Genomic DNA, 26569 nt, shown 5'->3' with positions numbered 1-26569 from the left:
TCACCCCTCGGCCATCTATTTGAGGGGAAGCTAGATCAGTACATGAGGGAGAAAGGACTAGAAGGATATGCTGATAAAGTTAGATGAAATAGGTTGGGGCGAGGCTTGTGTGGAGCATAAACGCCGGCATAGACCAGTTGGGCAGAATGGCCTGTTACTGTGCTGTAAAATTCAATGTGATTCTAAGTAATTCTTTTCTAGCGAAAAGAGCCCCAGCCTGTTCATCCTTTCCTGATATTTATAATTCCTCAGTTCTGGTATCATCCATGTTAATCTTATTTGCACCCTCTCCAGTGCCTCTGTATCCTTTTGCAGTATTGTGCTGCATGTTAAGAAATATGTTGCCTCTTGTATAATTTGGTATTTGTACCGTATTTCTGCACAGCCTTAGTTTTGCATTATTCACCAGGTGTTTCAGAATGACACATTTCAGTATGATTAATTGAAAAGTTATTTATTTCAGAGAGATGAAGGCAATTGCCCAGCTCTTCCACATGCCTGCACTTGTTCTCAAGACAGCAAAGGACCATCAGGACCACCAGGACCTTCAGTAAGATGCAATATTTGATTTGAAAAAATATAACTGGATAAAAACATTTTAGTTTTGAAGTCCAAGATTTCTTTTGTGGGTCTTATTTGGCAGATTTGTTTGTAGAAATGTGGCCCATCTCCATTTTACACATTTCTCACATTGTATTTGTGTCTTCTCTTCTCAGTACTGTTAAAAGAAGCCTCCTGGACTTTATAAATAGAGGCCAGGGGTACAAAATCAAAGAAGTCATGCTAAACCTTTATAAATCACTGGTTAGGCCTCAGCCGGAGTATTGTGTCCAATTCTGGGCACCACACTTTAGGAAGGATGTCAAGGTCTTAGAGAGGGAGCAGAGGAGATTTACTAGAATGGTACCAGGGATGAGAGACTTCAGTTATGTGGAGAGACTGGAGAAGCTGGAATTGTTCTCCTTAGAGCAGAGAAGGTTAAGGGGAGATTTAATAGAAGTGTTCAAAATTCTGACAGGTTTTTGATAGAGCTGGTAGGGAGAAACTGTTTCCACCGGCAGGAGGATCAGTAATCAGACGACACAGATTTAAGATAATTGGCAAAAGGACCAGAGGAGATGAGGAAAAATTATTTTTACTCAGCGAGTTATTATGATCTGAAATGCACTGCTTGAAAGGGTGGTGGAAGCAGATAGTAACTTTCAAAAGGGAACTGGATAAATACTTGAAAAGGAAAAATTTGCAGGGCTATGGGGAAAGAGCAGGGGGAGTGGGACTAATTGGATAGCTCTTTCAAAAAGCTGGCACAGGCACGATGGGCCGAATGGCCTCCTTCTGTGGTGTATGATTCTATGATTCATATTCTAAATGTAATAAGATCTAAATCTTATTGGCAATGCTTTAAAATCTCACTGCAAGTAAATTCTGTTTTGTGGTAGACTGTTGCAGTGTGATCCTGTTATAGTGTGTAGCATTTTTAGCAATCATCCCAATACAATGCTCAAATCCTGTTTGTCAAACCTGGTGTTAAATCTGCCCATCAGCTGTATGGCAATGCCCTCAGGAGAGGAGAACATTGGCAAAAGAAAAAATGATCTACCGTTTACGGTTAAAAATCAAATATTTGAAAAATAATTTAATTTTTGTGCCTATTAAGGTGAAGGATGTTTGTGCTGGGGTAAGAAATACATTTTCCAACAAGTGTCAGCAGCATGCATTCCCAGGTATAGCGTGGGTTAGGGGAGGAGAAAAGTTTCTTCTACTTTGCTCCAATAATGTTCTTTGACTATAACCTTGGAAGACCACTCCTGATTGAAAATGTCAAAGCTGAGATTGATAGATTTTTGTTGGGCAAGGGTATTAAGGGTTACGGAACCAAGGAGGGTAGATGGAGTTGAGATACAGATCAGCCATGATCTAAATGAATGGCGGAACCGGCTCGAGGTGCTGAATGGCCTGTTCCTGTACTTGTGTTTGCACTGATCAGTTTGTGCTGGGCTCCCCATGTACGATGCACAACAGAAGGTGGCAACTGCGGCTCAGCAGATCGCAATCTTATGATGCCAGACAGGGCAGGTCTTAGCTCAAAGTCAGTAGAGTACTGATCAGCTGGTTCAAGGAGCAGCATTGTTGAACTGCTGAGCAGCCCTGACTGGCTGATTGGCAAACTGCATAAGAACCCTAACTTGCTGCCCACATCCTAACTCTCACCAAGTCCAGTTCACCCATCACCGCTGTGCTCGCTGACCTACATTGGCTCCCAGTCTGACAACACCTCGATTTTAAAATTCTTATCCCTGTGTTCAAATCCCTCCAAGGCCTCACCCCTATCTCTGTAACCTTCTCCATTCCTAAAACCCTCCGGGATCTCTGCGCTCCTCCAATTCTGGCCTCTTGTGCATCCCTGATTTTAATCACTTCACCATTAGCAGCCATGCTTTCAGCTGCCTAGGCCCTAAGCTCTGGAATTCCTTCCCTAAACCTCTCTACCTCTCTCTCCTCCCTTAAGACACTCCTTAAAACCTACCTCTTTGACCAAGCTTTTGGTCACCTGTCCTAATATCTCCTTATGTGGCTCGGTGTTAAATTTTGTCTGATTATGCTCCTATGACGCACTTTGAGACATTTTACTACATTAAAGGCACTATATAAATGCAAGTTATTGTTGTTGATGTTACTGAAGAGGAGGAGAGACTGAGTAGCTTGGAAATGGTTTTTACCCAGCTGACTCATCAACTTGTTTAAAAAGTCATTGAGTGCTGCTGAGCTGATCAACAATGCTGCCCACCGAGCTGATCAGCACTGCACTGCACTGGGAGCTGCCCAGATTGGGGTCCCACCTCCTGATCTAGTACTCATTCACTTCTGGCGAACATTTGGAAATCCATCCCAATTGAGGACTATCATTGACTACCCGTTCCCACGGGTCCCCGTCTGCAGCCTCCTGCCTCCCCAGTTAGTGGTTCTGGCCGGGTTCTGACGGGGCTCCCCGAAAGTTTATTTAGATGAGGCTCGGGCCTCCACATCTCCAGACTCCACAGGTTTGCCGCCCGATTCGGGGCTCTCGCTCTCCGTTCCCATCCCCACTTTAAAATTGGCGCCATTGTGCCAGCCAACTTACTCTCTCTCCCGTTTTTCTGCTTCTACAAGGTGACCCCTGAGTGATACAAAGTTGAGAGGTGGGTGGCTGGGAAGGTTCTCCTGGAATCAAAGGACTGAGGTGACTTGTCTCCATGAAACTGCTGTTCCTTAGGGCCCTGCTTCTGGGTATCCTTTCCCTTGCAATCTTAAAGGGGTGGCCAGGCCTCGGTCTGAAGAATATTCCTCCCAGTGGGTGTCTCTGGGCTGGTGCTGGAGCACATAAGATATCATGATGGAGTTGTGCAGCTTGAAGTACCCTCTGACTGGTTCACCTCTGCCTCAAAGACATCCCCATAGGTGTTAAAAATGCAAATGGGGGAGAAAATTCAACTTACCTTCACCCGTTTTTCAGGCATAAAATAGTCACTGGGCCTACAAATCTCTCACGTGCAGGCATCGGAAAGGTCCTTTAGGAAGTGAAGGCTCATTTCACTTTCATGGGAGACAGGGACATTTGTTACCACCTCTTGCAACCAACTGGTGCTGGGCACAGGTGCAGAGGTGCTACTGGTCAGTCTGAGAATAGACTGAATAGATCTTGGAAGCCCTATAAAAGTGTTGTGTTAATGTTGGACCCTCAAGGCATCTATTGAGACAATACTCAGCAGCAGCCACCAATGTCCTTCGTGACTCTAAAGAAAGAACTTCCCCTTTCACGACCTCAGGGCGTCCCAAGGCTCTTTACAGCCAATGAAGTACTTTTGAGGTGTCGTCACTGTTGTAGGAAATGGTGCTTTGTTGCCACAGATATCTCCTGGATTGAAACACTATCCAGCATGTTCTGCATGGTACGACAGCCTTCCTGCATTGTGTTGTAGATAGCTCCTAGTTATCCATTACCTCACCTCAAGAATATCTGCGTGTTCCTTACGCGACTAGTGATGTTAGAGGGTGACCCCAAGGGGGAGGGGGAGCGGGAGGGGTGGTGGGAGGGGGAGGGACTCCCTATGCAGGGGGTTTCCACTTTCCAGTTCAGCAAGGACCCAACATATGACTAGAGGCCCAGTGCGCTGAGGTGAGATGAGGCATATTGGCATCCAGATGGCAACAAGTAGACACGGCCAAGGGGGCCCCACCTGGATCTCCAAATAAAGAGTAATTAACAAGAAGAACTGGATTGGCTTGTTGTGTAGTGAGTGAGGGGAAGCACTATAGGGCATGGGGGTGAGGGAGGGGGTTGTGACAATGATTCCTAATTGCGGGGGGGGGGGGTGCAGGTACCATATTTTCCAGGCACATGGAAACACCACCACCTGCACGTTCCCCTCCAAGTCACGCATCATCCCGACTTGGAAATATATCGCCGTTCGTTCATCGTCACTGGATCAAAATCCTGGAAATCCCTTCCTAATAGCACTGTGGGAGAACCTTCACCACACGGACTGCAGCGGTTCAAGAAGGCGGCTCACCACCACCTCTCAAGGGCAATTAGGGATGGGCAATAAATGCCGGCCTAGCCAGCGACGCCCACATCCCATGAACGAATAAAAAAAAGTTGCATTTGGTGGTGAGGGTGAACCTGTAAATTAGTTGCCCTCTCACTGAGCCTGCAAACTCCGTCACACTGGGATCACAGCCCAGAAATTGTCTGGGCCCATCTTTTTATAGGATTCCATGCGCATGATCAAAATAGCAGGAAGGTTTGTATCAATGAAAGACTGAGCAGGCTGGGGCTCTTTTCTCTGGAAAAGAGATGGCTGAGGGGTGAGGTGTTTCCACTTGTGGGGGGAGTCCAAAACTAGGGGCCATAAATATAAGGTAGTTATTAATAAATTCAATAAAGAATTCAGGAGAAACTTCTTTACTCAGAGAGTGGTTAGAATGTGGAACTCGCTACCACATGGAGTGGTATGTATGAATAGCACAGATGCATTTAAAGGGAAGCGACATAAGCACATGAGGGAGAAACAAATCAAAGGTTATGTTGATAGGGTGAGATGAAGAGGGGTGGGAGGAGCTCATGTGGAGCATAAACACCGGCATAGACCAGTTGGGCCGAATGGCCTGTTTCTGTGTTGTAATTTCTCTGTAATTCTATGTAATATTTTTCTCCTTTCTGATCATACTCATGTCTCTGTTATGACATTACAAACAATACATTGCAAATTCTTTTTTGGAGGAAAAAAATGGAGTTGGTCTTGCCACAGTCCAGGTGAAGTCTATGGACAGTGGAACGTGACTTGAGTATGTTGGAATGCTGAAGAGGCTACTCAATACCTGTCAGCTAATTGTAGGACAGTAATCCCATCGAAAGGCTTGAAATAACACCAGGAATTCTGAGAGAAATGCTTTAGCAGTTTGTGGTTGACATCTGGATCTTTAAATTGGATTTTACTGTCTTGATCCCACTGCTATTTTCTTTAATATAAAATGTATTTTTTTTCAGTGAAAACACTGTCAATTGACCAGTTGATTTCTTTTATTTTGAGATTTTCATTAATTTTTGTTCCACTGCATCACATCGAAGCTCAAGGTATGAGTCTTCTTGTGCAGTTCAACCAGGATATTTGGGATATTGAATTTACAGAAGAGCTATGGGGAGATTGTTTGTGCTGCACTGCGGTGGGTTTACGTATCAGATGTTTACACCAGCTACACAGCCTGCCTCATTTCCCATCCGTTGACATTTGGGCCACGATTTTGACCCCAAGCCGGGAAGGGGACGGGGGGGGTTGAATTTCATACAGGAAACCCAGAAGTACGGGTTTCCCGAATGTCCTTACGATTTTGATGATAGTCCGTGATCGTTGGTGGTCGGGATTGGGGTCATCGTGTTGGTCCGCTATCGTTGGGGGTTGGGATTGGGGTCATCGCGATGGTCCGTGATCATTGGTGGTCGGGATTGGGGTCATCGCGATGGTCCGTGATCATTGGTGGTCGGGATTGGGGTCATCGCGATGGTCCATGATCATTGGTGGTTGGGATCGGGGTCATCGCGATGGTCCGCGATCATTGGGGGTTGGGATCGGGGTCATCGCGATGGTCCGCGATCATTGGGGGTTGGGATCGGGGTCATCGCGATGGTCCGCGATCATTGGGGGTCGGGATTGGGGTCATCGTGATGGTCCGCTATCGTTAGGGGTTGGGATTGGGGTCATCGCGATGGTCCGCGATCATTGGAGATCAGGATCGGGGGTCAACACGGGGGCCCGTGATCGTTGGGAGTTGGGATCGGGGGCCATCGCAGGGGTCTATGATAGTTGGGGGTCGGGTTCGGGGTCATCGCGATGGTCTGCGATCATTGGGGATCGGGATCGGGGGTCAACACAGGGGTCTATGATCGTTGGGAGGTGGGTCAGAGATCGGGGGGGCCGCAATCGTTGGGGGGATCCGTGATCATTGTGGGGGGGGTCACTGCAGGTAGGCTTGTTGGGCCTGGGGGAAGCGCTCCTGCTCCTCTGTGCCCACAGGCTGCGCCAGAAAGGCACTTACCTGCAGTTTCAGGCCTTCTCACCTCCTTTCGCGTGGTGTCAAGGAGAAGGCCCAGGAATCCCGGCCCCCAGGGGTTGAAATCACAAAACCTTTCAAAATGGAGGCCTGCAGTCCCTTTGAATGGTTTTAGTGACCAACCCGCCTCCTGGAAGTGGGTTGGTTGCCAGCCCCTCGTCCCGCCTCAGTGAAAACCGGGGATGGGCGGTTTGGGGGCAGATCTGAAATTGTTGCAATTTTCAATGCCCCCTGCCACCAACCCCCCTCTGTTTTTCACTGTTAAAATCCTGCCCCTTGGTGTCAGCTGTGGCTCAGTTGGTAGCACTTTTGCCTTTGAGTCAGAAGGTTGTGAATTCGAGTCCCATTCCAGAGACTTGAGCACAAAATCTAGGCTGACACTCCCAGTGCAGTCTTTCAGATGAGACGTTAAACCGAGGCCCTGTCTGCCCTCTCAGGTGGCCGTAAAAGATCCCATGGCACTATTTTGAAGAAGAGCAGGGGAGTTGTCCCTGGTGTCCTGGCCAATATTTATCCCTCAACCAACATCTCTAACAATAGATGATCTGGTCATTTATCTCATTGCTGTTTGTGGGACCTTGCTGTGTGCAAATTGGCTGCCATGTTTCCTACATTACAACAGTGACTACACCTCAAAAGTCCTTCGCTGGCTGTAAGGTGCTTTGGGTCATCTTGAGGTCATGAAAGGTGCTTTATAAATGCAAGTTCTTCTTCATCCATTAAAATAAATGGGCAGTAGTTCAGGCACACCTTGCCCAGTATTCCAATATTAGCTGCTCTGTGCCACGAATTCAAGAATGGAAAATGAACCTTTATATTCTGAGGTGATGGTCTCCATGCTCCATCCCTATCTGAGAAGGTGCGAGGCTTTAAAATAGGCCATCTACAAAGTGCATGAGGAGAACCCTCAGGGTGACTCCTCCATCCTATTTAACTCTTCCTCTGTAGGTAAGAGACTGATCTCCATTCAACACATCCCCACGATGGCAGAGGTGAGATTGACAACGCATTATGTTGTGGGGAGGGGGCGGAGCACGGGTACAAACCAGCCTCCTTCCACCCCACAGCACCTTGGTGCTACAAAGCACACGATAACAAGTTGCCGCTATATTGTTGCTTTCTATCCATCGCGTGTTACATAATTGCAGTAAAATGCTAGATATGCACAGCAGGTCCATCTGCATCTGGAAAGCGAAAGCAGGTTAGCACTTTGAGTGTAGACACTTTATCGGAACTAATGTTATTTGAAGATGTCCTGAGGAATGGCCTATATCCAAACCCCATTAATAGATCTTATTTCTCTTTACAGAACGGTCTGTTGTGTATTTCCAGCATTTTATGTTTTTATTTCAGATTTGCAGCATTCAAAGTTTCTTTTATATGTGCGTATATGACTTACGTTTGCTCAATTTGTCACATTAATGTGTATTTTACAGGGTGGCCTAGGTTTAAGAGGACCAAGAGGTGAGAGGGGAGAACCAGGTCAAAGGGTAAGAGTTTCCTTCACAAACCTATTAGAAATCTATAAAATCCAATCGAAGAAATGCTTTTTATTCCTGTTTTAAAAAATTCACCCATCATCAAAAGCACAACTCGAATGTTCTACTGTATGCCTGTGCTCTATCGGGTAAATATTGTAAGGCTGCACTCCTGTCACAGACTCACTCAATGGTTGGAGGTCAGAGCGCCCAATTTTCCAGCACTCTCAATTTTCTGGTGATTAATTTTAACGACGACTGAATCTATGTCCAAATCTCTTCGTGCTCAACACCAGGAGTTCAGCGATACAAAATGTACACTCACTTGTAAAAATGTACCTTTATTTTGTGACAGGGATCAGAAGGAGTCCGTGGTGAGATTGGATCTACCGGCCCCCAGGGACAACCTGGCCCCCAAGGACCAAGTGGACTTTCGATTCAAGGACTTCCAGTGGGTTCATATTCTTTCTCAATTGGGGACTAGGCTAGACAGCATCGGTTGCATGAAACCATCTTTATGTTCACTGAAGGCTTTTGAAACTTATCTTCTTGTAACGGAATGGGGGTTAAATTGGTCTTTGGGCAGTAGGACGAAAGGGGCTCGTGGAGAATCGGGCTCGTAGGGAATCGGGCTCGTAGGGAATGGGGCTCGTAGGGATTGGGGCTCGTAGGGATTCGGGCTCGTAGAGAATCGGGCTCACGGGGAATCGGGCTCGCGGGGAATCGGGCTCGCGGGGAATCGGGCTCGTAGGGAATCGTGCTCACGGGGAATCGGGCTCGCGGGGAATCGGGCTCGTAGGGAATCGTGCTCACGGGGAATCGGGCTCGCAGGGAATCGGGCTTGTGGAGAATCGGGCTCGCGGGGAATCGGGCTCGTGGAGAATCGGGCTCGTGGAGAATCGGGCTCACAGGGAATTGGGCTCACAGGGAATTGGGCTCACAGGGAATTGGGCTCGCGGGGAATCGGGCTCGCAGAGAATTGGGCTCGCGGGGAATCGGGCTCGCGGGGAATCGGGCTCGCAGAGAATCGGGCTCGTAGAGAATCGGGCTCGCGGGGAATCGGGCTCGCAGAGAATCGGGCTCGTAGAGAATCGGGCTCGCGGGGAATCGGGCTTGTAGAGAATCGGGCTCGCGGGGAATCGGGCTCATAGAGAATCGGGATTGCGGGGAATCGGGCTCGTAGAGAATCGGGCTCGTAGAGAATCGGGATCGTAGAGAATCGGGCTCGTAGCGAATCGGGCTCGCGGGGAATCGGGCTCGCGGGGAATCGGGATTGCGGGGAATCGGGATTGCGGAGAATCGGGCTCGTAGAGAATCGGGCTCGCAGAGAATCGGGCTCGTAGAGAATCGGGATTGCGGGGAATCGGGCTCGCAGGGAATCGGGCTCGTAGAGAATTGGGCTCGTAGAGAATTGGGCTCGCAGGGAATCGGGCTCGTAGAGAATCGGGATTGCGGGGAATCGGGCTCGCAGGGAATCGGGCTCGTAGAGAATTGGGCTCGCAGGGAATCGGGCTCGTAGAGAATCGGGCTCGTAGAGAATTGGGCTCGTAGAGAATCGGGATTGCGGGGAATCGGGTTCGCAGGGAATCGGGCTCGTAGAGAATTGGGCTCGCAGGGAATCGGGCTCGTAGAGAATCGGGATTGCAGGGAATCGGGCTCGTAGAGAATCGGGCTCGTAGAGAATCGGGCTCGTAGAGAATCGGGCTCGTAGAGAATCGGGCTTGTAGAGAATCGGGCTCGCGGGGAATCGGGCTCGTAGAGAATCGGGATCGTAGAGAATCGGGCTCGTAAAGAATCGGGCTCGCGGGGAATCGGGCTCGTGGGGAATCGGGCTCGTAGAGAATCGGGCTCGTAGAGAATCGGGATCGTAGAGAATCGGACTCGTAAAGAATCGGGCTCGCGGGGAATCGGGCTCGCGGGGAATCGGGCTCGCGGGGAATCGGGCTCGCAGAGAATCGGGCTTGTAGAGAATCGGGCTCGCAGGGAATCGGGCTCGTGGAGAATCGGGCTCGTGGAGAATCGGGCTCGCGGGGAATCGGGCTCGTAGAGAATCGGGCTCGTAGAGAATCGGGCTCGCAGAGAATCGGGCTCGTAGGGAATCGGGCTTGCGGGGAATTGGGCTCGTAGCCAATCGGCAGCCCGTTTTACACCATGCCCGATTCTCTTTTCCATTGGAAATTAAATGGGGCACGTTGTAAATCGGGGCTGCTGATTTGTGATGAGCCTGATTCACGTTACTGGCACAGACAATTATTTCTTTCCTTTTCTATCTTGCAATTGCCACCAGAATAGCAGGTTTACTGTGTTATGCTGCATTTTCTTTTTAAACCCATTTACAATATCACGCTTGGAGTACTGTGAACAGTTCTGGTCTCCATGTTATAAAAAGGATATAGAGGCACTGGAGAAGGTGTAAAAAAGATTTACCAGAACTGAGAGTTTATACCTATCCGGAAAGATTGTACAGGCTGGGGCTCTTTTGTCTCTAGAAAAGAGAAGGCTGAGGGGTGATCTGATAGAGGTCTTTAAAATTATGAAAGGGTTTGATAGAGTAGACAGAGAGAAGATGTTTCCACTTGTGAGGAAGACCAGAACTAGGGGCCATAAATACAAAATAGTCGCCAATAAATCCAATAGGTAATTCAGGAGAATTTTTTTTACCCAGAGAGTGCTTAGAATGTGGAACTCGCTACCACAAGGAGTAGTTGAGACGATTAGCATTTAAGGGGAAGCTAGATAAACAGATGAGGGAGAAAGGAGTAGAAGGATATGGTGATAGGGTGAGATGAAGTAGGGAGGGAGGAGGCCCGTGTGGAGCATAAATACCGGCATAGACCTGTTGAGCCGAATGGCCTGTTTCTGTGTTGTGCATTCTAGCTACAATCACTGTATATAATGTAGAGGGAAATATCCCCCCATATTGCCATCGACTAAGAAAGCTGAAAGTTCATGTCTGACTTGTGTCTTTATTTATTCTGTTAGGGCAGCATTGGTGATAAAGGTGAAAAAGGAGAGATAGGTCCTTTAGGCCACCAGGTATGAGTTTAATTTAATGATACTATCCTATAGCTATTTTAAATGTTACTTATTATTATAAGATATTCAGTTTATGCTACATAATTGTACAGTTATTCCTTTTGCCTAACTTATATCATATGAAACTTTCTTTCTGCACATTTGTAGCATATTGTTTCAGAAAGTGTAGATTTCTGCTGGATTTTTTTGTATAAGTCAGAGCAATTGTAATGATAGGTATTTCTGTGTTGGGAGTCCGTCTTTCCAGAGTTCCTTAGCTTCAGGCATCTATCAGAGAGATATGAAATCTTGCTAGTGCTGTCTTGCATAAGCTGCCGTGCTTGTTTCAAAAAAAGCTCTTTTAAATTTATTATTTTAAGTGCATAAATGGGTAACTGACTAGACAAAATCTAGGCTCATACTCCCAATGCAGTACTGACGGAGTGCTGCACTGTCGGAGGTGCTGTCTTTTGGATAAGATGTTAAACTGAGGCCCCGTCTGCCCTCTCAGGTGGATGTAAAAGATCCCATGACGCTATTTGAAGAAGAGTTCTCCCTGATGTCCTGGCCAATATTTATCCCTCAACCAACATCACTTAAACGGATTATCTGGTCATTATCTCATTGCTGTTTGTGGGAGCTTGCTGTGTGCAAATTGGCTGCCGTGTTTCCTACATTACAACAGTGACTGCACTTCAAAAATTCTTCATTGGCTGTAAAGGGCTTTGGGATGCCCTGAGGTTGTGAAAGGCGTTATATAAATGCTAGTCTTTCTTTCTTTTATTTTGCATCTCTCTTGTTTCGGACATTGAGGCTGATTATAGCACCATCACCAATGCCTTGGCTCAGATCAGCTCATTTGCACGGACCAGGGATCAAATCTGAGAATTTCTTATCTGAATAAGTCAATGCGACAATACGTGGGCCTGGAATTTCTGCAGGGGTTTCTCCTCATTTCCCGCTGTAACTTTGCCGTTTATGCCGTTGCTCAGTGGTTTCTACTGAAATTTTGGCAAGAATCCCCCGCTGAGATTTTACCCCCTGGTGTTTATACCCACCGAGACTGCAGCAATTCCTAATGCCTTCCCTTTATTGAGTTTCTGTTTTTTTCCGTTTTCTGTTCATTAAAGTGTTAGCAGAACACCTTCCATTTCAAGACCTGGTGTCTACATCAGGCACTCCTAGACCATTGGAATCATACCCCAACAATGTGCCTCAGCTACACCTCAGAAGAGATCCAAAACCGTGCCTAACAGAAGCTGGGTTGAGATTGCCCAAACTCATTTCGCATAGAACCTTTACGGCCAGCATACGAAGGAATGCTTCATCCCATCCGCATGGGTTGGATTTCAACACGGATGCCAGAAATTCGAGGATACTGTCCAGCCCATTGCACCAACCGAACAACAGTGTCTAATTCAATCTCTTGTTCACATGTCTAGGGTATCCCAGGAGCACAAGGGACACCAGGACGTGATGGTTCGCCAGGTCATAGGGTAAGACTAAGGAATTATCTCAAAACAATTATTAGATTACTATATTACCTACTTTTAGGTCCCTATGTATTACAGTCAGCATTGAAATTCACTAGAGATTTAAGTACAGTGGATATTTTACTGATCTTGATTGTTGGCCAATTATTGTACTACAAAGAACCCCTCCTGCAACACAACTTTGGAAACACAGGAGGTGACATCCACCTTGGCTGGTTACACAAAATGAGCGATAGCAAATCTGCAGCCCGTTCTACTCTCCACCCAATTTTTTGTTGGAAATGAATGGAAAAGAAAATCGGACAGAGAGTAAAACAAGCTGCCGATTCGCTGTCGCCCGTTGGGCGGAGAGTAAAACCAGCTGCCGATTCGCTGTCGCCCGTTGGGCGGAGAGTAAAACAAGCTGCCGATTCGCTGTCGCCCGTTGGGCGGAGAGTAAAACAAGCTGCCGATTCGCTGTCGCCCGTTATGCACGTCTGCCTAAGATTAATTTCACCCCCATACAGTTTTGTCTTGAATTAGATTAGAAAATATTACTAATTATCTTTAAAAGATAAAACCCTGCAATAGTCTTATCCTCAACAATGATTTTTTAAATTCATTCTCGGGATGTGGCGTCGCTGGCAAGGCCGGCATTTATTGCCCATCCCTAGTTGCCCTTGAGAAGGTGGTGGTGGGCCGCCTTCTTGAACCGCTGCAGTCCGTGTGGTGAAGGTTCTCCCACAGTGCTGTTAGGTAGGGAGCTCCAGGATTTTGACCCAGTGACGATGGAGGAACGGGCGATATATTTCCAAGTCGGGATGGTGTGTGACTTGGACGGGAACTTGGAGGTGATGGCATTCCTGTGCGCCTGCTGCCCTTCTTCTTCTAGGTGGTGGAGATGGCGGGTTTGGAAGGAGCTGCTGAAGAAGCAGCTGAACTGTGTGCTTGAAACACAGTGTTGTATTCAATCTTTAAAAATAAAAGCATCCTCAGAACAGTTGTGAAGCGGTGGATCCATCAGGACAACAATTTTGTTGCAAGTTATTTTTTTTTTCAATTCATATGTAATTCTTTTTTAAATTCAATGCTGTTCTTTATTTTTCAAGAACAAATGTTGAAGGATAAGGACCATTGGATCCTATTCTAAAGCATTCCTTTAACACTCTATTGAGATTTATTTCCATATTTCCTGGAGATTATTTGTGTTTAAATGCTGAAAGGTGATGAGGTGATCAGGGGAACTGGATAAGAAGAATTACTGAGCCCCGGAGCTAAATGAATATCAATAGACGCAGTCATTAGTTTCGGTCTCTTCAGCAATCTTGTGTGTGTTCACTCAACGTCCTGATGCTGCTGGGCACTATAACTCTTCCCAGTCAGTTTCTTGAAGATAGAAGTAGCATTCATCCCTCAAGCAAAAAAGATCAGAAAAATCAAGAGAAACAATCAGAATAAAAGGACATTGAAGTGAATTATAATTCCTTATTTTTATATAAGAATTGATAAGGGTCATGTGTTAGTTAGCACATTCCAATCTAACCCAATGCACCAAGTAGTAATAAAATGTGGCTTTGAAATTAATGGGAAGGAAAATTGGGTGAGGTGTATGATTCGATTTTGCACATTTTACACAATCGCCAAAAGTTAAAATCGCCCCTCCTCCCCTCGTGTTTTCTCCCCTTCTTTGGCTATCCCTCAGGAATCATTCCCTGATGAAGAGAGTGTGAGATGACTTGTTTTCTCTGTAATGCCACGCTTGAATAGGCCATGAAAGGGTGTGTGAAAATGCTGAACCTTACCTCCCTTCAGAATAGAAGGGCTCTTAATTGGCCGGCCCTCCCGAGTTTTTCTTTCTGTCTTCTTGGGAAGCATCCTAGTATCCTTGTTGTCTCAGACCGGGAATAAATTGTTGGGGAGGACCCAGATCTATCACATCATGGTGCATAAGATGAATGAACCAGTGTGCTACATCAGCACAACATGAACACTTCTTAATGGTCTATTAATAATGGAGAAATAAAATGATTCTGGTGACTATGTATAACATTTAGAAATGTTGTATAACATAATCCAATACAATACATTGGAAGTCAACCATTATAGAAGAATATGTTCTAGGAATTTGCACTCCTGTCATGCACTGGGAACGCATGTCGGGAATTATGGGCCATATTACAGCAGGTCCCACAATTTTCTATCTATTAAAATTAATGAACCGAGGACCACTAACCATGGAGCTGAATTCCTGATATGTGGATTCAAGTCCCACTCCAGACACTTGAGCACAAAATCTAGGTTGACACGCCAGTGCAGTACTGAGGGAGTGCTGCACCGTTGGAGGTGCCATCTTTCAGATGAGACGTTAAAATCGAGGCCATGTCTGCCTTCTCAGGTAGACATAAAAGATCCCATGGTACTACTCGAAGAGTTCTCCCTGGTGTCCTGGCCAATATTTATCCCTCAACCAACATAAGTAAAAACAGATTATCTGGTCAATTATCTCTTTGCTGTTTGTGGGATCTTGCTGTGCGCGAATTGGCTGCCGTGTTTCCTACGTTACAACAGTGACTACACTTCAAAAAGCACTTCATTGGCTGTAAAGCGCTTTGGGACGTTTTGAGGTCATGAAAGGTGTTAGAGAAATGCAAATTCTTTCGTTTAATGCTCTTCACCGAAGAGTGCAAATTCCTCAAATTTAATTTATCATTTGCAAGTCTTCTTACCTGGAATTTGAATAAATTGCCTGAGGGCAAGAACATGTATGTGTATATGAATTTATTTTGCAAAGAAAAACTCTTCTGTTTGAAACACTAAATGACCTTTGCAATCAACTTTTGATCCAGGGTCCACCGGGTAAAGATGGTTCTGTAGGGCCACCAGGCTCACCTGGGCCTGTGGTAAGTACAGTTTGCATGCCCTGTAGTGTAGCGGGATATTAGTATTTAACAATGTCAATTTTTCAGGGTCGAAGAGGTACAGAAGGTCCAGTTGGACCAGCTGGATTTCCAGGTAGGAGGGTAAGTTTTTTTTTGTATAGCTAAGGAATGTTGCCAGAATGTCCCAAGAACCTCCTGCAACATTTTAATTCCGTAAATCACGTACTTTGTACGTGATCAAGTACCGGGTGTTACGCAATGAGGACTGCTACTGTTTGATCTTATAAGTCACTGGTGAATGGACTTTTATTTTAAATTCTGAAATGCATTCTTTCTTCCGATTCATAATTTGTTAAGTGGAAAAAAGTTCTTGGACTACTTTGGTTTTTGCCCAATATTTTTTGTTGTAAATCCAGTTATCTGTATTACACGGATTATCCCAGCAATTCACTATCAACAGTGAAATAGTTATGTTCAAATGATAAGAAAGAAACACAAGGAGAGTACAGGACCAGAAAAGCCTCATTTAGACCATCTGGTCTCAAAAACTGATCTCTCTTATTTGCCCACTCCCTTAAATATTTATTCAATTCTCCTTAAATTTTCTCACATTATCTGCCACCTTGGACAGTCCATTTCATACATTCACCACCATCTGCATAAAGTAGTTAAATCTAATTCCTCTGTGCACCCTCCCTCTTCTTGGGCCCATGCTATGCTTATGCTACCTTTTTAAAGATTGGTGTGTGTTAGCTATTCTCCAATCCTCAGGGTCTACGCCTGTTGCTAATAATTCCCTAAAAGGACACAATTGATTTCATCAACTACTTTTTTGTACCCTTGTTTGAAGTCAAACCAAACTCAGTGCCTTATCTTCCTTTAACTTCCTTGCTTTGACTGAAATTTCTATTTTCTTTCATACTTCTTCCCTGAAATTCAACTTCTATGCCTGGGACACTGTCCATACCCTCCAAACCCACACTGATTAGGCTACACCTCGCTACCTGTTCACTCGTTTCATCCCGTTTAATGGACTCTAGAGAGAAAATTTGAACAAATTTGCTCTTCTGGTACAAAGTAACCATCAAGTCCCACTTTCACTTTTCCTCCTTAAAAATATTTATGGACTTATTTTCCATAAATGGACTTTGATCACTATAGAAATGTAAAAGTAGCAGCCCTATGTGTAGCAGAATAGATAGGCATAATTAACACGATTGGCTGAAAACTGCAGTATTGAATCACAATTTGACAGACTGTTTGCACATTAGAAACCTATTGAACTGTTAACCAAATACATTAAACTTGGTGATACAAATGAAGAAAGTTATTTAGAATTTAGATTGAAAAATCCAATTAAACCATTTAATTGTAACACGCAATTAGGAAGATGAGATGAACGATAGTGTCTATACATTAAAAAGTAGTTAACATGTCTTAATATAGCACTTGGCACATAGTACAAAGTAATATGTAACTCCAATTATAGTCACTGGAACCCCTGTCACTCATTCTAATGCAGACCTTTCGGACGTCTGTCATTATTCGCCACCATTGAGCGTCTTCATTGCTTCTGCTAGTCATTGCATGAACTCACATTTCTCCATAGGCTTTCTAACTGAATACAGTTGTACATATTCCATTGACAATTAAATACTGGCACTCTCAGTGCCTTACACACCTGGACCAGGCCTTTCTCTGGCACAATCCAAGGAAATAAAAATGGGGAGAGATGTGTAACGGGTGGCTGATCTGATATCTCCCGTTTTACACTGTCGCCCGAAGCCAAAGTTACCTCCAGTGAGTTGTTAAGTGCAGCTTTTGTCTGTCACTTGCAATACAAGCACATTAGAAGGGTATTAGTGCTCTGTTCCTTCTGCTTGTTAGAGCTGCAGAACTGTACATCTGTTTCATGCACTTCACAAAGCCACAACTTCTTGGAAAATGTCCTTTGGAAAGTGCAGCTGTGATATTGGTCTCCCTCATTTTGTAATTACATTGCAGTAGAGGTTTCTTTATTCAGTTCAGAGCCCTAACAAAAGTTAAATACTGGACGACAGGTTAAATATCGAGTAGAAGTAAATTTGTTTCCCCAAGCAAAAGTGACACGGCAAACTGTCTTCACAAGACTGCAATATAGAAGCATTGATCGACATGACCACAATAAGCAATAGTATAAGGAATGGTTTAAAATGCTTGTTCAGCCTGGCGCCTTGTTCAAGATAACCAAGTGTAAGTATGCGAGCGAGCTGATTTCATTTCCTCCTTGCATTTTAATGAGTGGTTAATGACAGAGCATGGACGATCTCTTTAACAGAGCTCATTTGGTTTGACACGATAATCTCTTTTTAATAATAGCCAACAGTCCAAATTACACATTGTACACATCCCTGGGCCTTGTTATCATGTGCAAGGTAAAACTTTGAGCTACTATCCTTTTAAAAAATGTTATCTTTGTATCTTTGCTCCAACCATAACACTATTTTCAGCCTGGATCATAGGTATTTGTAAATAAGCCACAGTGCGATTTCTTGCTTGTTCGCCTATCTAGAGTAGACATAAAGGGAAGCTCCAGTTATTAGGGAGGTTTTAACAGGCAGATGCTTTATTGTATATATATCTTTTTAATTTTCATTTTTCCACTACCTTTCAGTGATAGTTTTTATTGTACTTATATTTTTGCTTTTTCTCAATCTATTTAGTCTTTTTTGATTTTTTTTTAAAATTCAAACTTATGGAACCATAGAATCACAGAAGGAGGCCATTCGGCCCATCATGCCTATGCCGACTCTTTGAAAGAGCAATTAATCCCACCCCCCCCTTGCTTTTTCCCAATAGCCCTGCAAAATTTTCCCCTTCAAGTATTTATCCAATTCCCTTTTGAAAGTTACTATTGAATCTGCTTCCACCACCCTTTCAGGCAGTGAAAGTATGGTGAAGTTATATTTGGAATTTTTTTGTATTAAAACATGTAAGGGAACATTTGAAAAAAATAAACTACCCAAATATTTTCTGCAAAGTTAGTAGGAAGCTGAGTTTAATTGAAACACTTACAAGACTTTGGGAGAGTCTAAAAATAGAAGGTCAATCCTGACAGAGGCTTATACCCAGAATGATAACTTGTCTTTTCCCTTTAAGACACTGACTGACCTGCTGTATATTTGCAGCATTTTCTGCTCCTGTTTCAGTTTCCCAATAATTGCAGGGTTTTCTCTTTTATTTAAAAATAGAGAGGGCATATAAAGGGGCCCTTGCAAAGCAAGCTTTCAGTAGAAGCTCTGGGAGGCACTTAAGTGACCTACAGCAGCCAAGTCAAGTTATGATTAATAATGGGGGTTAGTTTTAAGTTAAAGCAACTGGCAATGACATAGGACAACTGCCCCTGCAGGCTTCAGGCAATATGGAGAACTATAGCCAACCTGTCACAGTCAAGATCACCATCACCTGCCAATATCTTCTTCCAGGCTAACATTGGGATCATCTGCAATATCAGTCAATCTGCCGCCCAAAGATGTATCAAACAGATGACTGATGTATTGGTCTGCTTGGCCAGCACTTTCATCTCCTTTCCTTATTAAATAGTTACTTCATAGCTGGAATATTAGCTCAGATCAGGTCTCCAGTCTTGTTCTTCTGAGTCAGAATCCAACACCCTTTATCATGTTGAATTATGGCTGCACAAAAATAGGAGGCAACATTAAAATGTAATCTTGGCTGGGTTCTGAGTTAACTTAAGTTAATAAACCACTGATTCCAAATATTGTGAACAGCACAAAGACAATTCATATTTGTATTTAATCGAAGCAGAAGCTTCAATAAATTAATGCATTCATATATAGACTTTAAGTTTAACTAATGCTTTAAATGGAGTGCTTGGCAGATGAAGTCATCTATTCTAACACTTTAAAGAAATCTATCAACTTCAACTTAACAGCAGCAAAGAAAAAAGAAATACAGACAAGTTTATGGAGTGCTTTAGTCTTGTAAAAGATCCAGCATATTGACATTTTGACAAATTAAGTCTTGAAACTGCACAGGTTGTAAAAAGTGATTGGTATTTGTTCCAGATCATGTGAGTGAGATCCTCCATGTTTAGTAACCTGCTTTGCATGTGTTTAATTTGTTTATTCAAGATGTTCATGCTTAATGGCTCCTTCCTCTTCATAACTATGTATTAGTTCACGTCTCTCTGTAATGTATCTTGTTATTTGCTTGCAATATATTTGATTCATTGCAGATTCTTGCTTTGCGATTGGAAACCATCTTGTTTGTATTCTCTTGTAATTATGAATGCAACTCCCCCCCAACTGCATTGCTAAAGAATGGCGCAGTCAACAGCTGACAGTGATGTTTTATAAATATTAAATATTTACATCTCCCATTTCCTTGTCTATTGTCTCTTTAAGTAAGTATGCTTTCATGACAATAAAACATTGCTGATCTTTAGAAGCACCAGCGACAGTGAGGTATATTTATTGTGCGAGAAGACATCTGGCGATTTGATCACCACCTTTTTTATCAACAATATTTATTCTGTTTCGCCTTTTGAAGTAGTTGATAATTATCACTACTTATGGTTATTAAAACTAATGTGTTGGTTTTGAATCTTCAGAGTTAGTCCAATCATATTACCCACTTTACAGCCAATTTAGCCTAAACAAAATACAATTCTCTCCTTGTAGAAATGTGCTGCACAGACACCACTAGTTACAAACTAGAAAGAGTATTCTTAACATTCATTTTAGACTTAAAAGCACTAATTAATTTATACTTAAAAGCATAATACTTTTGACTTGTAACAGTTTTTCTTCACTTTTTGAATTATACACACATTTTCACGTGGTGATGAAACATTTGATGCTTGATAAGTTCTATCAGAGCAGTACATATTCTAAACACAAAATAATAATTAAGTATAAATGAGGTCCTTAACACAGTTCGCTTTGAAAGCCTTACTTTCCTGGTGCTGTATTATTTTATAAAGTTCAATGTTCATTTCCTTTCCCCTGTGAGACAACCAGTTTGATGTACGGTCTTTAAAATCTACCAAATCTGTCTGAGTTGAGTTGTTAAGCAATTTGTGCATCTGTGCTGTGAAATTAACTTTGCATTGAATGGCTTCATAGGGAAGTCCAGCTGCTCCAGGCTCCCCCGGAGTTCCAGGCAACCCGGGTCCCCAGGGCAACATAGGACCTCCTGTAAGTAAAACATTATCAGATTATACTTCTACAAAAGACAAAGAATTGTTTAACTGCAAATAGACAAAAAAAACAGTGGTGATATCATTCCTTATTTCACTGGTGACTAAAGGATTTTTTCTCCATGATTCACTGTAGAAATATGCCATTATTTTCAGGTTAATGTTTGAGTATTGAGCAAGGTGAAATATTGGTGATGGTCAGGTATTAGCTTTCTGACTGGAGGACCATAGCAATAGATCCACAAATATTCTGTTTGGCTTAAAATACATAATACACTATCATTGATACCAACCATATTCTAACTATATTTCAGTACAATAAAGGAGGTGCTTTTGCGTTCTGTTTTGTTTTGGCATTTTACGGTTATCCGCACTAGATGTATCTAACTTTCTGTGGGCATAAAAATAATGTCTGGTGGAGAGCATAAAAGTAGGCTGGGTCTGATCTGGCTGATATCGGCGTTGGTTAGTTTCAGTCCTGTTTCCTAAATTCAAAATCGAATTACCTATGGCCAGGAAGTTTTTCTCGGAAAATGAGGTTTCCATAGCATTTCTGGCGAAGTCATAACAGGAGCAGCTCCAAGGAAATTCAAAGGCTGCAGCACTGTTCAGAGTAGGGTTGCCAACTCTGGTTGGACGTAGTCCTGGAGGTTTCATCACACGACCGCCTGCCTCCAACTGCCCCGCCCCCACACTCGCACCATTGGTCGCCGAACACGCCCATCCTCACGACGCCCCACCTCCCAACACCGATTGGTAAGTGAACATACTCTTCATTACCCAATTGGATGGTTCTTGACTGTCAGTCAAACAGCCCATTTCTCCATCTCCAGTATTTTTATAACTAATAAACAGAAGTGTTCAAAGAAAATTAAAAAAACATACATTTTAGTTTTTAGTGCCCCTATGATTTGCAGCAGTCCCCTGGAAATTAATCCTTAATTCCTGGTGACTCCAGGCTAATCCTGAAAGGTTGGCAACCCTAGTTCAGAGATTAGAGTAGCTAATAAGCTGAGTGACGGCATTATAGGCTGGGAATTCCCTTGGAGCTGCCAGGCTATGGCTGTTTCAGAGCAGACTACCAGAGGCTTCTAAAGAACAGCCTCAGGTGACTGACTGTCTCCTTTACCTCCTACTTCGTACCCTGTGCAGAGGACCCTGGTCTCCAGCCAGTACCTGCTACCAATGGTGATTTAGGATGTAAACCTTAATCCTAGCAGTTCGTGGCACAGAGTGTTGACGCACCAGTGCACTGCAACACTGGAGAATGAACAAACTGCTAGTACGAATCATACTCTATTCAAAGGGCAGTGAATGTGCCTCCAAGTTCTGCCCAGTATGACCACTGCAAAGCTAAAAAAGGAATGTTTCCTTAGTTAATTATGCTTAACAAAATACTTTGACATTTCTGGCACTTCCAGGCTCTCAATAGTCCCAGAGAAAGTCTTTTCAAATTTATTGCCTCTCCGCTAATTAGATTTATTTAGAGCAAATTGTTTCAGACCATTCAAACAACATTATCTATTCAATTCAAACACTGAAATGCCTTTTCTCACCACAAAGGCAGCAATTTTACGAAGTTGTAAGCTTCTTGGGGAAGAATCAGCTAAATAGTTCCCAGCAAGCATTAATTTGCTTGAAATGTTTGCCTTTGTTTAATATTGGCCCTTACTGGGACAGGTTAATAAAATCCACTTGGACTTGATCTTCAATGTGAATTTTAAACAATTAAGACCATTGATGGGAAATTAAGAGATTTACTGATTAGAATTGTGTTTCAGAAGGCCCAATAGTTCACTGAGCGCAATTCATTCACCGTATTTCACTAAAGTCATGGTCCTCGCAATGAATAGCAATGAATTGCAGCTTCCATTTTAAAGAATACTAGTATACCGATGCATTTGATGCATCAAGAAACACAAAGAATACTGCTTCATCCTGAAACCAAGTCATCAGAAAATATGGGCTCAGTAACCTCTCTCATAACTTCATGGGGTGGGGTTGGGGGGAGAGGGTGTAATCCAATAATTATATGCCCCTAATTTTCCCAGTTGAGTTCTTCATAAATGGTTAATTCTCCTAAGTGGCCTAAGGTCATCTGGCATATTGCATTATCTCTTTGTTGGTGCTTTGCTTCTGTCTAGAATCTGTGGGTTTGGACATCCTTGCTGACGTATGCTTAGATTTTCTAAGGCATTTGACTGAAATCTGCTCAGGATAACCTGCACTGGATTCAGACAAAGAGGAGATGCTGTCGGTCACCAAATAAATGTAGAGATGTTCAAAACATGCGGCTGGGTCCAACTATGGAATAGTGTACAAGTGAAAATAGAATCATTACAGATTTCAAGCAGAAGACACATCTGATGTTCATGTTGTAAATATTTAACTTTACTGCTTAGATCCTCAAGAATTAAGGAAGTGTAGACTGGTTTGAACCTTTGTACAGCGACTATTGTCCGCATGATAGCCCTTTATTGGTTATATTCCTTCTCAGCACATGTGCAGAGCTGCGCAATAGTCATCATAGTTTCTGCAACAACTGGAGATAAATACCAGTAGCAGAACCAAAGAAAACAAGTGATTTAAGTAACTGATGTGTTTTTCCTCACATTAATCCAAAAAGGCAATGTATGTTAAGAGAGGCACAACATTTAATGCATTTAAGGGGAAGTTCGATAGGTACACGAGGGAGAAAGGAATAGAAGGATATGCTGATAGGGTGAGATGAAGAGTGGTGGGAGGAGGCTCATGTGGAGCATAAACACCGGCATAGACTAGTTGGGCTGAATGGCCTGTTTCTGTGCTGTAGACACGATGTAATTCTATGTAACATTTGCCTCTGAATTATGTATATTTCCATATAAACCAATATCTATTGTTAATTCTATTACAGGGTCCTTCTGGTCTAAAGGGAGACAGGGGTCCAAGGGTAAGTTCGTGAATGCTGGTTTTAAGTAATATTAAGTTATTCTGAAATGAATGAATAGTAGAAAATATGTATACTCTATGTTGGAAGAAGTACCTGCTTTAATAGCTTTATTTCCATTACAAAATAATTTGTAGAATGTAGTATTTATTTAGCAGTAAGTAAACATTGATTAACACCAAAGGCAACAAAATTGAAAGTTTCAAAATTGACATGTGACAAAGTATTACAATGACTACATCAATTGTGTTGCTAAAGGTCACTATTGTCATTTTGAAGAAACATTTTAGCAGAAATGCCCAAAATTACAGTCAGTGCTGTACTATTTGGGGTTATTTTATCCAAGTTGGTACAATAACCTTAATGAACAAGAGTGGTCGATGTGTGAGAATCCAGCAATCCAATTGACCTGAGCAGCCAAGGCTTGCCAATAGAATTTATTGCTTCATATTATATTTCAAATATAATGATATAATGATTTGTAATGCACAATCCTGCCATTTAATCTCATTTTGATTTTTAAAAAATTTCCTTTACTGCTGTATTACATAATGAAGAGGTATGTTAGAGATAATTGTAATTTTTCAGGTTTAACACTGTCCCATATCTTTTTTATTGGATTTTTACATTTTATGCGATATGTGGTTTTAATGTTAAGATATTGTTTCTTAACCTATTTCAAATTTACATGACCACTGAATGCACATTTTATAATTAATAATTTTTATTTAATGAAAGATTTTTTACAAAGTTTAAGTTATTTTGCTTTTTGCGTGGGGCTACAAATTAATGTCAGTGATATGATCACACGGATTCTTAACCCGTATCAAATTCCTCTCTCTGCTATTTTGACATAAATATTAATCCCAAAGTTTTTTTCCAAATTAGAGTTCAGTATATATCTTTCTTTAAAAAAAATCTTGCTGGCACAATTTCTGTTTGAAGACTGATGATATGACCCTTATAGTCAACAAAAACAATACTATATCAAATAAATAAATACCCCTTCCCTCCCCTCACCTGGGTCGCATCACTCGTTCCTATTTCCTTATTATGTGACTCCCCCCCCACCCAACCTCTATAGAATCATACAGCACAGAAGGAGGTCATTCGACCCATCGTGCCTGTGCCGGCTCTTTGAAAGAGCTATCCAATTAGTCCCAATCCCCCGCTCTTTCCCCATAGCCCTGCAAATTTGTCTTTTTCAAGTATATATCCAATTCACTTTTGCAAGCTGCTATTGAATCTGTTTCCACCGGGCAGTGCATTCCATTGTAGTCTATCTATTTCATCTTCATTCTTAGTCCTTTTGCAAATTCCCAGAAGTGTTCATATCTGGTTTCTCACACACATCAGTACTGCTGTTACTGTGTCAGTTCCACCCCCCGCCCCATCACCTCCCCCAACAACTACTGATTTTCCAGGTGTTAATTAATCCCAATGTCTCGCCAATCACGTTCTACTGATGCGCAATGTTTGAACTAGTAGTTCTGTTCTGGATTAGAATCTCTCCCAAAGAAATGCCAGCCATTTCTACAGTACAGTGGAGCGAAAATCACTCTCACACACATCTCCTTAGCAGCCAGTTCAGATCAAGTCACTCTCCTAGTTCCTGCCGCATTTGATAAATGGCACGGAAGGAAGTTACAAAAAAGGCAGACTTTTTTTTTGCCAATTTGCATCCCTCTTCCCCCTCCTCCTGCTTAATTATGGATCCAGGATTATAATAGTACCACTGCTTTGCTTGCCAAAATTATTTCCAATGATGTGCATTACTTTACACTGTCAGAGTGACGGGACTAGAGGGCAAAATTTTGAATGTGTACTTGAAACATTGCAAGGGACCCTAAGCTATAAATTGAATACTATTAATTAATCTTCTTACGAGACTTTGCATCTAGTGTTCATAGAGCAGAGTTCCTTTGTTACTATGTATTTCAGTCTCCGAGCCAAACGCGGGATAATAATGGGGCCTTCTCTCCAGCTTGATTTTTAAAAAATTTTCTCTCACAAAATATTCGAGGAGAATGTGGTTTAATAAAACCACAGAATGTATCGGCTGTTCTTCGCGGTTTCTGGAGATTTTAATCTTTAGAGGGGCAGAAGTTTTTTTTAAAGAGAAGAAAGACGTAGGAAAACATAGATTAAATAGCAAAAAAAAAATCAACCGAGAGTTCAAAAATAGCAAAGAGGAAGAATATTGGGGGAAAATAATGATGGGGAAAAAAGGGAAGGGTGACAATTTTTGTGTAGCAACGGTGTTAATATATTTGTGAAAATTTCCTTTGGCCGGTATATTGAAATCTCCAAGACTGAGATTGATAGATTTTTGTTCAGTGAGGGTATCAAGAGATATGAAACCAAAGCGGGTAAATGGAGTTGAAGTACAGATCAACCATAATCTGATTGAATGGTGGAACAGGCTCGAGGGGCTGAATGGCCTCCTCCTGTTCCTATGTTCCAATATTTAGTGAAGTTATAAACATGGGACATGAAAATCAAAGGCCGTTCCAGTGTATTCCAGCCATGTCTTTGGTGGTAGGCCAGGACTCAGATACGTCAGGCCCCAGCTTTATATCGGGGATGGCCTATTGGAGTCAGAGCCTCCATCGTGCGGTGGTGAGGTCAGTGGGCCGAGGACTCCCTCACGTCAAGAATTACTGCATCTATGGGGCCCTCAGTGGGACCCGGCATACGGTCAGTGGAGGTACAAGCAGACCCACCAAGGGGCAGAATTGGGGTTCAGGCTGAGAGAATGAGCTGGAACCTTGAAGAAAAAGAAAGGGGAAAATTAAAGAATAAAAATGTTAAATGTTGCCTTTCTAAGTTGGGCCACGGGGAATGGCAGTTATTGATCCTTTCCTGGGGGGAGGTGGGGGAGAAGAGGGGGGTGGGATAACACTCCCCCTTTATTCTGGCTGCCCGTGCCAGACTTTCTGACAAGGTGGGTGCCCTAGATGCACCCCCAGAGGTGCAGTGATCCGCCACTGGCAAGTAAGTAAGAGAAC

The 26569-nt window shown here is 43.1% G+C and overlaps 1 protein-coding gene across 8 annotated transcripts in view; it reads left to right on the top strand.

Annotated features, from left to right (window-relative positions):
* col14a1a (collagen, type XIV, alpha 1a) overlaps positions 1–26569 on the top strand; it is a 244686-nt gene that overhangs the window by 202644 nt on the left and 15473 nt on the right. For 6 of the 8 annotated variants that reach the window (XR_010962201.1, XM_067981665.1, XM_067981670.1 and 3 more), the window contains exons 36-43: positions 464–550; positions 8025–8078; positions 8422–8517; positions 11049–11102; positions 12524–12577; positions 15520–15573; positions 20559–20630; positions 23529–23564. Coding sequence is in view for 6 of the 8 variants with exons in the window: in XM_067981665.1 (XP_067837766.1) it covers positions 464–550; positions 8025–8078; positions 8422–8517; positions 11049–11102; positions 12524–12577; positions 15520–15573; positions 20559–20630; positions 23529–23564 (507 nt within the window). In the remaining 2 variants the exon portion in view is untranslated. Of the gene's footprint in view, positions 1–463; positions 551–8024; positions 8079–8421; positions 8518–11048; positions 11103–12523; positions 12578–15399; positions 15454–15519; positions 15574–20558; positions 20631–23528; positions 23565–26569 lie in introns of all 8 variants that reach the window. The other 2 variants (XR_010962202.1, XM_067981666.1) reach the window with 2 other exon arrangements.

Source organism: Heptranchias perlo, chromosome 3, assembly GCF_035084215.1.
Source record: "Heptranchias perlo isolate sHepPer1 chromosome 3, sHepPer1.hap1, whole genome shotgun sequence".
Taxonomy (NCBI): domain Eukaryota; kingdom Metazoa; phylum Chordata; class Chondrichthyes; order Hexanchiformes; family Hexanchidae; genus Heptranchias; species Heptranchias perlo.
The sequence above is the reverse complement of the archived record's forward strand: the minus strand, read 5'-3'. Positions and strand labels throughout refer to the sequence as shown.